The sequence below is a fragment of the Carya illinoinensis genome, chromosome 3 (assembly GCF_018687715.1).
Source record: "Carya illinoinensis cultivar Pawnee chromosome 3, C.illinoinensisPawnee_v1, whole genome shotgun sequence".
Lineage (NCBI taxonomy): Eukaryota > Viridiplantae > Streptophyta > Magnoliopsida > Fagales > Juglandaceae > Carya > Carya illinoinensis.
In genome coordinates, this window is record NC_056754.1 from 29,664,979 (window position 1) to 29,677,020 (window position 12,042).

Consider the following 12,042-nt stretch of genomic DNA (forward strand, 5'->3'; position numbering starts at 1 on the left):
CCAAGACTTGCAACTCTATTTGATCCAAAAAGATCTGTGTATCAGTTGCAGTGATCTAGTAGTGAAAATATGTTTCTTGGTTTTAAAAAAAGTTTTTGTTTATTTACCAAATTGGCATGCATCACAAATTTTGTCTTTAAGAAAATTCATTTTTGGTAAACCTCTCACAATATCATTTTTCAAAAGTTTGGAAATAAGTTCCATGTTGCATGACCTAGTCTTCTGTGCTATAACCAACTAGTTTCATTTTAAGGTAAAAAAAAAAATAATAAGAACATTTTATAAAGTAATTTCTTCAAAATCGGTTGTATAAATATTGTTGTTTCTAAAAGTAATAAAACAAATATAACGATCATGATTATTCAAAATAATGCATTTATTCATTTTGAAAGTAACTGTAAATCATTTATCATATAATTGACTTATACATAAAAGATTATGCTTTATATCTTCAATAAGTAAAACATTTTTCAATTAAGAGAGAAAATTTATTACTAATTTTATCTATTCCCACGATCTTCTTTTCTGAGTTGTCTCCAAATATCACGTGTCTTTCTTCTTTAGATCCAAGATAAAAAAAACAAAAAAAAACTTATTCTTATCTCCCGTCATATGTCTTGAATATCTATTATTTAAAAACTATTTGTTTTTGCTTGTGGAAGACTTCATGCATACCTATAAAAAAAGTTAAAATAAATTTTTTTTTTGCGCCAAGTTCTATGTATCATTTATTTATTAGTATTAGAAAAAACAAGATTTTTAGGTACTCATATGGCCTTAATAGTCATTGTATGATTTCTTCTAATAAGACAATTATGATAATTATGATCATTTCTATTACAAAAATTGTAAATAACATGTGACATTGTGAAAAACTTGAATAATTATAATAGTATCTTTCTTTGACAAAAGTATTTTTATAAAAAGAATTTTGAATATAAGACTTTAATATAAAATGATTATCAAAGAAGTTTTTATAAGATTTATATTTTTGTTTTGACATATATCTCAAGCCTACCTTGTCAAAAACATATCTTTGATTATCAAGAAGTTTTTCAGAATTTTTTTTTCCATTCGTAAAGTTTTTAACAATATTTTCTAAATCAATTATTTTCTTCTTTAATTTAAAATTTTTATCTTTCAAAACGATATTTTTTTCTTAAAACATCAATTTCGTATGTTAAAGAATAATTGTTCCTTTTCAAGTTAGTATACTTGATACCCAATTTTTCAAGTTTCTCATATACCTCTTCTAAAACATTTTGCAATTCTTCAAATGAAAAATTTTCGATATTATCAAGATTTGTTACCTTAAGATCATTTTTAGCCATAAGACAAAGAGTTGCTATTTTTTATTACTCGCTTTATTCTATGAACTACTTGAATCATCATCTCATATAACTTTCATTAGTTTCTTGCCATTGTTTCGATCATTTTTTAGCAGAGGACAATCTGACTTGATATTTCCAGCCTTAGTACATTTATAACAAATTAAAGAGTCATTTTTACTTAAAATTTTTGAAGGATTTGCTTAGATGAGCTTTATTTTTCTTTAAGAACCTATTAATTCTTCTTGTTATCATCACAACTTCTTCATTTTTATCGTCATTTTCCTCATCTTCGTAATTTTCACTTTCATGGGAAATAACTTTAAGTGTCAAACTCTTTTTTGATTTTCCTTATTCTTTTCCTTTTTTCAATGTGTACTCATGGGTGATAAGTGACCCAATGAGTTCATTTATTTCGAGCTTTTTGAGATCTCTAACTTTAAGAATCGCTTTCCAGCGTTTTTGTAGAGAGTTGAGAATTTTTCTTACTATCTCGACCTTAAAATAAATTTTTTTCAAGTGCTGTTAAGCTGTTTATAACGTTAGTAAAACAAATGTATATACTAGAAATAGATTTATCATTATTTATCTTAAACATGTTATATTCATGAGTAAGAATATAAATTTTGGATTCCTTGATTTGCGAAATTCCTTCATAAGTAACTTTCAAGTTATTTCAAATTTCCTTTACCGTAGCGCAAGTCATTATTTATTAAACTCATTTCTATTGAGAGCATTATATAATAAATTTATAGCCATTAAATTCAATGTATAAATCTATTGTTTTCACGATCAAACTTTTCTTCTTCCTTTTTGACCTTTACTCCATCCACTTTTGTTAGAATATATGGTCCATTTACAATGCATTTCCAGATTTCTCAACTTGAGCATGAAAGAATATTCTCATTCTAACTTTCTAGAATGAATAATTGTCTCTACAAAAAAGTAGAGGCCGACTACTAAATTGACTTTCACTGCATAAAGTTGCAATGTTAGTCATAAGATCATAACTCAAAAGATAGTTAATCTTATAACAGAGTCTCTGCTCTAATACCAATGTTGCCCAAATGACTAACACAAAAATGAGGGTGAATTGATTTGTGTTTAAAAATTAACAACTATAGATCTAATACAAATATAAAATATAAACAAAATACGAAACAGTAATAAATATAAAGAGTAAGGGTAAGAGAGAAGAAAAACTCAATATGTTAACGAGATTTGGCCCTACTGCCTACGTTCTCGTCTCAAACTACCTATTAAAAATTTTCAAATTCACTATTCAACCTTCTTCAGGTGGAGATAAAAACCTATTACACATTTGAACAATACCGCTACAAAAGAACTGTGTAGAACACCCTCTACACTTGCAATCACCTTACAGTGGTGATTCAACTATTCCCTGCGTAGAACACTTTTTACACACACAAAGGTTATATACACCATTTTACTGATATAAGAACTAATAGTGGGTAGGTTATCAGAGAACAATCCTCAATGTGTGAAATAAGAATAATACAGCACAAACTATATATCTCTTAAAATGAACAAGGGTTAAGGCTCAATGCTTAGAGAAGAGAGAATGAAAAATTTGAATGAATGTTGTATGTTCTTGGTATTGTGAATTTGAAACTCTCAAATGATCTATTTATAGGTATATGAGACTTCATATTCAAATTTAAAAAGATTCACATGTCAAAAACATCATTCACTTTTTTAAAAAATTCAAATAAAAGTTTATTCTTTTTCAATTGTAAAAAATAACATCATTAATTTTTCAAAAAATTCAAATAAAAATTTCTTTTTTTTCATTTGTCAAAGACAACATTTATTTTTCAAAAATTTCAAACCTAATATTTTTACTTTTCGTATATGCCAAAAAGAGTATTATTTACTTTTCAATTTTTTCAAACAAAATCATTTACCTTTTACATAAGTCAAAAAGAGCATCAATCACTTTTGAAAATATTCAAATAAAGCATGCACATGTGAAAGATGACAACAGTCAATCATATGTAATATTTTCAAAATTCAAATATTTAATCATGTTATGCACATGTAAAGAATGACAATCAATCATATTTCAAAATTTTCAAATTTAATTTTCAAAATATTCATGCACATGTAAAACATGTATTTTAATTCTTTATGATAAAATATTAAATTTGAGTCTTAATCCTAATTTAAAATTTTGAAGAGATTTACAACATTACTTTATGAGCTTTAAAAGTTTTAATGTGAACTTGTTCCCTTCTTACTCATTCTTGGTTTTTTGATGTACTTGACTCAATTGTGTAGATAACTTAAACTTGAGACTCTTTTATTCTTTGAATTCATTTATTATCATCAAAATCCATGTGTAAATATATAATTACACGAAACTTGAAACTTTGGGTTCAACATTGAGACTTCTGTTTTTTGTCATATGATATATTATTAATTAATTGAAAGCATATATTATTTTACATTTAATATAGTCAAAGATGATAGACTATATAAAAATTACATAATTAACTTATACAATTACTATATAAAATAATATATAATAGATAAATACTTTTTGCAGTCGGCAGATGCAGTCGGCGTGCAGTCGACTGTAAAAAAGTGAATTAATACGGGACCTACATAAAAAAAATTATTTTTATAACTTTTTTTTATTCATGTAGGTCCCCCTGAATATAAAAAAAAATTTATTTTTATTCATTCCGTACAGCCGACTGCACGCCGACTGCATTTGCCGACTGTATGTAGCAAAGCCCTATATAATATATAAAAAATATTTAAAAAATTTATATGTAAATATTTCAGTCCGATTCGGTCCAGTTCAAAAAAATCAAACCCTGATACGAGACCTAAAACCAAATTTTCTTACATATGGACCGAGATAAGCCTACATGATTTTCGGTCCGATCTAATCGGTTTTTCCAGTTCAGAGCGAAAATTTTTCACCCCTAGAAAAAATTGAGAAAGCTCCTTGTATTAAATATAAGATTTTATATTATTTAGATATAAGCGGACAGTTCAATAAAATGTCGATGACTATACAGGAAGTGATTGTTAAATGAGGTTTATTTTATTCTATTATTTATTTATCAAATCATGTATCCACACTATAACTACCATCAAATTAAAGCATAGGGGAGGGTGAATAGATAGATTGAAAGATGAACATGGTAAACTTAGGTCAATTGACGCTTACTAGTATATACTTAACCCTGTACCCCTCCTGATATTTACAGCGTTCATGTGTTTTTCAGCTTTCCATCTTCATTGGTGTGAGCGTGCCTGATGTGAAAAATACCGGTAAGTCCTCGTCCCTTGGCAAGTTGTTCCAGTTCTTCGATCTTTTGTCTAAGAAGCTCAACCTCTTTAGCCAAATCTTCATCTCTTTGCTTCATTGCCTTAAACATTCAAATAAAAGATCACCAACTTTTATATCTTCACAGAAAAATCGATAAATTATTGACCTTACAAATATTGTGAAAAACCCATCACATGGGAAGCATTTGAATCACGCCTTCTTATTTTCTTAATCAAGAGATGGCAAGAACTTACTGAATTTCCAAAGAAGTTAAAAAGAGTATAAATTATTCTTGATGGTAGAGCTACTTTGACATACTATATAAATAACTCTTGATCCTCTTCACCACTCAAGCAAAGTTTGAGAGATTTTTTATCATTAACATAAAAAATAAAAGAGAGAGAGTGAGGGCCGATCGAGATTTTTTTTATTTGTTTTTGGCACCGGGTGTCTAGGAACATCTTCCTGACTAATCCCAGGAGGGAAGATCAAGATAATCAACCAAATTTTAGAAATCATTGTGCCACCATCAATACTCTTTTAAAGATCTTCTTTATCATATAATCAATCAAATTTATCAATATATTGAACTATTTTTGTGCATCGTGCGAGTCAATGACTGTTTTAATAGAACTAGAGGCTATCCAATACTTTCCACCAACTGGGTACACGGGGAACAAATGATATACTGCCTGCATAAGATTATCCTCTCTCAAAACAACCACAAGCGTTCTCCATAGACATATTAGTCAATTACCAAGGAAATAACTGAATCAGCTTTGAAAGAAGGAAGATTAAGAGCATCATCTGAAGGATACTTGAAGAATATATTTATTTTTATGAATAATACTTGAAGAATAATAAAAAGAAAAAGGATCTCAAGTTCCATTATGTGTATCCTATATCAGAGGAAAAAACAAATAAGTACCTGCAATTCCTGCCTGCGCAATTCCTCCTTTCTTGCCTCAGATCTAGAACTTCTTTGCACCTCAAAAATAACAGCACCACCAGCAACCTACAGAACAAACGGAGAGTATGAAAGTGTATCTGGTAACGTAACCCCTAAGGGTTGGCTCAAGTGGTGAAGGTCTTGGGCTTGGGGGTAGGCTCCCCCCAGGTCTAAGATTCAAATCTCTTTGGGTGCAAACATTCTCTAGGGGCCATCAGATTGGAGGATTTTCCCCTTGAATTATCTGAGGTGCACTTGCGGGAAATTTCTTGCCGAGGGCCTGTGCACCTCCGGGATTAGTCGGGATGCTGTTCCTAGACACCCGGTGCCAATAAAAAAATAAAATGAAAGAATATCCAGTGCATACATCGACTCAAAGCATCATGAATGAAGTAAGAACGAGATCAAAAGTGTAGCAAGAAGCCATTCTCCCAAAACCATGTTGTACATACAAAATTAATTTGTTTTAGGTTAATAATGTACTCGCCAAATTGACAATCAGTATGTCTCTCTCTGAACACCCTTTTTTCTGACTAGAAACGAAAAATGACAACATAAAATTTGGCTGAATCATATCTATATTTATTCATAATTGTCAATTTGGCTTCCCCAAGTTGAACTGGACACATGTTATCTTATATGCCAAGCAAGTACAACATTATCTTTTGTCATATTGTCATCTGCACTTGGGCATTTCCTAGCAATGATTGACACTAGGAAATCTGTAAAAAATAGATCAACATTTAAGATGGGGGAGCCTACTGCAGCAAGCATTAGGAAAAACAAATGACAAAGAGACTGTGAGCTAGAGCACTTGCCATTATTTAGCAGACTCAGGAGCCTCCCTTCAATGGGCACCCACTTACCCCAGGCTCTATATCAAGTATTTGAGATATATGAAAACTTATAAACAATTGCTCCCCTAAAAATACAAGTTGTGGGGTGGTTAATTAAGATCCCTTTCAGAAAATCTTAAAAAAGGGCACCCTGAAATTATAGAACTCGTGGGTAGATCAAGTAGAAAAAGAACAAAACATATTAACGGGATTTAAAATGGTTGTCCCTTTCCGTTGGCAACAAAACAAAACAAAATGAAAACACTGAGGTTGTAATCCTACTTTAGAATGTGGATGCTAGAAATAAAAGAGAAAGGGGACAGTGAAAGGGAAATAGAGTAAACAGAGTAAAAAAAATAAAAAAAGAAGAAGAAGAAGAATAAAAAATAAATGAGGAAGAAGGAAAAAAAATGACAAATAAAAATATTATTTTTTCCATAATTGTAAAACATAGCTAAAAAATTCTCTAAAACATATATTCGTAAACTCAACCTGACTATTTAATTTTTTTGAAAGAAGAAACTAAATGTTAATGATATCTATCGACTTGATTATTCATGCTGAATGTTATGGTAGTTCAGGGTTTCCCCCTCATGATTTATATGGTCTGTTCTAACTACTTATCTATTGCAGTGAATTGAAATTGATTCTTTTAGGACTTCTAATATTCTAATATATTTCTAGTTAGATATCATGCTGGTTTAACACTTGATAACTTTAATCAAACTCAATTTTTTTTTTTTTTTTTTTTTATAAGTGGCTTTAATCAAACTCATTACATAGTAGATGTACAAATTGATATTCTCTGGAAGTATTAGGCCCTTTTTTTTTTTTTTTTAATGAATAAACATGGTAGTAGCAGCTAGGCCTGTGCATAAAAGGGCCTGGCCCAATCAACCCATTAGGCCCAACATGGCCCCACCTGCCTAAAATCATGTTCAGCGGGTCAAACCCATTACCGGGTTGATTACCTATGACATCGGTCGAAACCGATCACCCGCAGAAGAAGAACATAGCCCAGCAACCCATTAAGGAATCTCAGATATTGTAGTGATGGAAGTGGCACAGGCGGGCGTAAGGATCAGAGCTTGACCATTTCTGGCCATGGCGGCGGTAGTGGCGGCGAGCTCAGCAACCACCACTAAGAGGAGCAAGCTCCATGCTGAGGAATTGAAGTGCTTTTCGTCATCCTCTTTGTCGTCATTTTTGAAGCTGAGATGGAGACGCCTCGCGATCAGCACAGAGGCGACGGAGGAGCTCCTGTGCTCCAGCCCTACTCAGATCATGACGCGGCATCGTGTTGCTAGAGTTTGTAAAGTTTGTCCCTCTATTTCTTTGGCATGGCACTGTAAAGTTTGTCCCTCTATTTCTTCGGCATGGCACTGTAAAAGATTGATTTTCATATTAAAACACAGATTCTCTTTATCAAAGGGAAGATTAAACCCATTTCTGAGAAGTCCAGCCAATCCCCTCAAAACGGCCTCATTTTGTCCCATTTCACACAAACCCTAACCCTCTCTCCTTCCCCAGTCCTCCCTCTTTCTCGTTCTCGCTAATCTCTTCTCTGTTCTTTTTTTTTTTCTCAGGAATATATTATTGCATTATTAGCCATTTTTAAGATTGATTAAGATACAAACCCATCTTCTTCTTCCTCTCGCTAAAGCTACGACGCAGAAAGTGAACAGATCATGGTAGAACAAACGAGGAGAAAGCGAACGGTTTAGAACTGGTTCGACCCGACCTAAATTTCACGGATCGGATCGGATCAATTATGGTTTTGTTTTCCCTGCGGGTCGGATTGGGGCGGACCAAAATTTGAGCCGGGTGGTTCGGTGTGCAGCCCTAGTAGCAGCTAACCAAGGTTAGTACTATATCAAAAGTGATTACAGTGGCATCCTATCTACTATAATACTTGGTAGGAGATTAGACTAGCCTATGACAGGCAATCCTTTGTCAAGTGGGGTCAAGCCATATCCACCCCAATAAAGTCACAGTGATAAGAAGTAAATGGGAGACAATAACGAATTCCTAGTTGTGATACACCATACTCGCTTTTTTTTTTATAAGTGTGATACACGATACTCACTTAGAAGTCGTTGGGATCCCACATTGCTTGGAAGGGAGAAATTCTTGCTTTTTATAATGATTCCAAGTGGTTCCAATTACACTATTGACTAGTCCTTTTGGAGTACGGTCCAAATGTGGCGTGGGCCTTCCTTAGGTCGTTACAAATGGTATCAGAGCCAATCTCAATTAGAACTGTGGGAATTGAGCCTGCCACCTAAGATGGAATGGTTGGACGATGACATTGGGAATTTAAGGGGGAGAGATTGTGATACCTAGTACTAGGTTATACATAGTGAATGGATCCCACATTGCTTGAGGTAGAAGTTTCTGCTCTTTATAACAATTCTAAGGGGCTCTTATTGTACCATTGACTAGTCCTTCAAGAGTATGGTCTAGATGTGACTTGGGCTTTTCTTGGGTCATTACAATAGGTCATCATCGCTCAAGGAGACTCAAACTAATGAGCTTACATAAATAAAACCTCATGAGAGTCAGCTTTACCGCTAAACCAACACCCTTCTGTGTATAAAAATTGAAGTTTCATTTCTACTTGCATGCAAAAATGATATGGAAAAGCAGGAGTAATCAGATACACTTAGTGAACTGGAAATGAGTTACCGTGAAGACAAAGAGCTCCCCAAGAAGATCTGCAGCAGCTTGAACAGCTTTCTCCGCATTAAGTGGGCGTATTTCAGCATCAATTGTGTGACCATAAATACGTCTTTGTGTTTTTGTTGTGAATCGATGATTTGCCTAATTCAGAATCATAATGAAAATAGACTGGAAATCATCACATCTATATTCCAAATTATCAAACATAAAATTTCAACAAAAATTATAAACATAAAAAATTAACAAGGTTGCAAAGTGGTATTTTTATCTATCTTTCCAGACAGATGATTCCCTTATAGTGTGTCATTTAAATCCACATTATTCCTTTTGTTGTGGTGAGTACTTAGATTTATTTGTTTCCATCAAAATGGTAAACAGATGAGTACTTTTTTTTTTTTTTTTTTTTTCTGGAGAAGGATGGCGGCACGTCCAAGCTTTATTGAAAAACCCTCACTTTTGGCATCGATAATGAAACACATGAGTACTTAATTAGCATAAAAGTGTTAAAATGAACTGAATAAAAAAAATATCCAATCTATGTAAATCCAAAGACCAAACAACCATCCTTCTCTAATTCCCCATATGTAAAGATTCAAAAGAAGAAACACCCTGAACTTCAAGGCATTTCCAGCAAGATAGTAAAGGCCAAAAAATGGATAATCACAACTCAAACATTAGTATGTTTGGGCCATGATTTACACTATCTATTTCAAAGGGCTAACATGATCTCAAAATTCCTAATAATCTGCTTATAATCATAGAGTATCTTCACCCATTTCATGCGTGAAGTTGAAAGAGAAAACAGGTTTCTAACAAGTAATTGTAAGCATGAGCTTTGATGAGATGATATTCATCGAGATTACATAAAATTTGATCTAAATCCATCATTTAGTAACAAGCTGCCTCTGTCAGCAATGATTGTCTACCAGTCAACTCAACTTGGACAAGGTCAGAAAAAATGCAAGTATACTATCCCAGCACGGGAAAACAAGAATAAAGAGTGTGGATATAACAGGAAGATAGAACTAAGTAATTATTTGCTAATTAAACTCATTTTCTCATCAGCACGCACCAAATATAGGTTCAAAGCCATAATTGAAAAATGCATGATATCAACAACCCATATACAAACTAGCTACCACACAGATATTTCTACAGTACAGGTACAAAACACAAAACCCAATCTCCAAACGGAACTTAAACAAGAAATCAAGCAAAGATAACAGGAATGAAAAGAACCCATATATGAAAACCGAAGGCAAAATCAGAAACACGAGTAGATTAATCAAAAAAGCAGAAGAAGAAAATAAATGTAGAGAGAGAGAGAGAGAGAGAGAGAGAGAGAGAACCTGGGCAATGTTAATAATGAACTGCCTGAACTTGGGGTGCAAACTGGCCTCCTTCTTAAGTCGATTGGCAATGGGTTTACAGAAGGTTTTGAGAGCGAGGGTTCCCAACTTCACGACTGGCAGGATCATTTCTCTGCGCAGCTTCTTTGTGAAAGGCAATGAGGAACTTGATTCATTAAAGCTTTTTAGGCCCTGTAATTCGACAAAATGCGTGTGAGAGTCATGGGCTCGTAGAGGAAGATAAAGCTCAAAAGTCGACCGTTAGGGGAGATCTCTGGGTTTGGGAAAGCTGTGGATTTTCCTCTTGCGTTTGGACAAAGCGGATCCGTAACAATGCTTGCGAAGCGAGACTACACCGTACAGGGGTAGCGCAATGGGTGAAAATTACAATTTTGGAGTAATGGTTTTTTTACGTATTTTATTCCTTTTGGAAATTTATATTTTAACTCCCAAACTGTATTTTTTACCTTTGAAAATTATATTTTGCAACTTGACCTACAAACTAACAATTTTTTTTTTCACTTAATCCTCTATTTGAAACATATATTAAAATTTGCCTCTTCATTAGTATATAGGGTTAAGTGCATGTTTGGAGTTGTGGTGGAAAATATTCCTATTAACTTAAGGCATAAACCTTAGAGATTAACGTAATAATTTCTACTATTAAAAAGTTATTTATTGTTTATGATCTGTATATTTAAAACACTTTTGAATATATTAAATTTGTTTAGAAACAAATTTAAAAAGTATTTTTTGAGATAGAAATAACATAAAAGGGCTTATACTTGATAAAAATCAAATATTATAATAAAATAATAACAAAAATGGTGATCTAATAGATTTTTTAATAATTATAATAAAAAAAAGAAAATCTCTTCAACGATGTATAAGTGATAGGAGAATAATGAAATATATTAATGGATAAAGTCTTGAGTAGATTATATGATAATAATGAAAAATATAGATGGACAAAGTTGTCATTGTGTTAAAATAATGAGGGTCATTTTGTAATGTACATAGCACGGTAAAATATGGACTATTTTTTCTGAATTACTTCTGACAAAAAGTACCACTTTGATGCTTTTGTTGAAACGTAATTTTTTACTTTTTCTTGATTTAAAAGTACTTTGATGTAAAACTACCAAACGGATAAATTTTGTCATTTAAGCACTTTAGACCGTTCTACCATACTTTTTAGACCTCCCACTGCAATCTCAAACATGTCCTAAATATTAAAAGAAATGTTATATTTATAAGTTAGTAGAGATAACACACCTAGTAAAGTGCTTAAAGCACTAGCATCTCCTTATATGTTATTCTTCTCCAAATTTTAATATGCGATTTGGGAAAAACTTGCATTTCATCCTCCCATTTGATTCCCTATTTTAGGGTTGATGTTTATGCTTACTACAGTTATTCCCCATCTATGGAGAACCATTATACATCCTCTTTTTCATTTTTAATTATTTTACCGTGTCCCTCTCTCTCTTTCCCTCTCGCGTCTTCAATATCCCTTGTGTCCTAGTTGTTATTGACTCTCTCTCACACTCGCCCATCGACAGCAGCCCCCTCCAACATTTTTCACAATAGTTAAAATCCC

General features: G+C 32.6%; 1 protein-coding gene across 1 annotated transcript; it reads right to left on the bottom strand.

The window, feature by feature from the left end:
- Nucleotides 1-4,379: 4,379 nt before the first annotated feature.
- On the bottom strand, nt 4,380-10,828 carry LOC122304071 (optic atrophy 3 protein homolog). Its single transcript, XM_043116116.1, has 4 exons — nt 10,443-10,828; nt 9,100-9,234; nt 5,558-5,644; nt 4,380-4,729 (listed from the first exon to the last, which is right to left on the bottom strand). Exons 1-4 carry the CDS (start codon nt 10,569-10,571, stop codon nt 4,571-4,573), a joined length of 510 nt encoding a protein of 169 aa, XP_042972050.1. The 5' UTR covers nt 10,572-10,828; the 3' UTR covers nt 4,380-4,570.
- Nucleotides 10,829-12,042: the final 1,214 nt, after the last annotated feature.

Bases quoted from the DNA above. Each gene is read 5' to 3' on its own strand.
- LOC122304071 (XM_043116116.1), bottom strand. From the start codon at position 10,571: ATGATCCTGCCAGTCGTGAAGTTGGGAACCCTCGCTCTCAAAACCTTC. The intron at 9,235-10,442 runs GTTCTCTCTCTC...ATTCTGAATTAG, and splicing joins TCATTATTAACATTGCCCAG to GCAAATCATCGATTCACAAC. The intron at 4,730-5,557 runs GTACTTATTTGT...TGAATGTTTAAG, and splicing joins TGCGCAGGCAGGAATTGCAG to GCAATGAAGCAAAGAGATGA.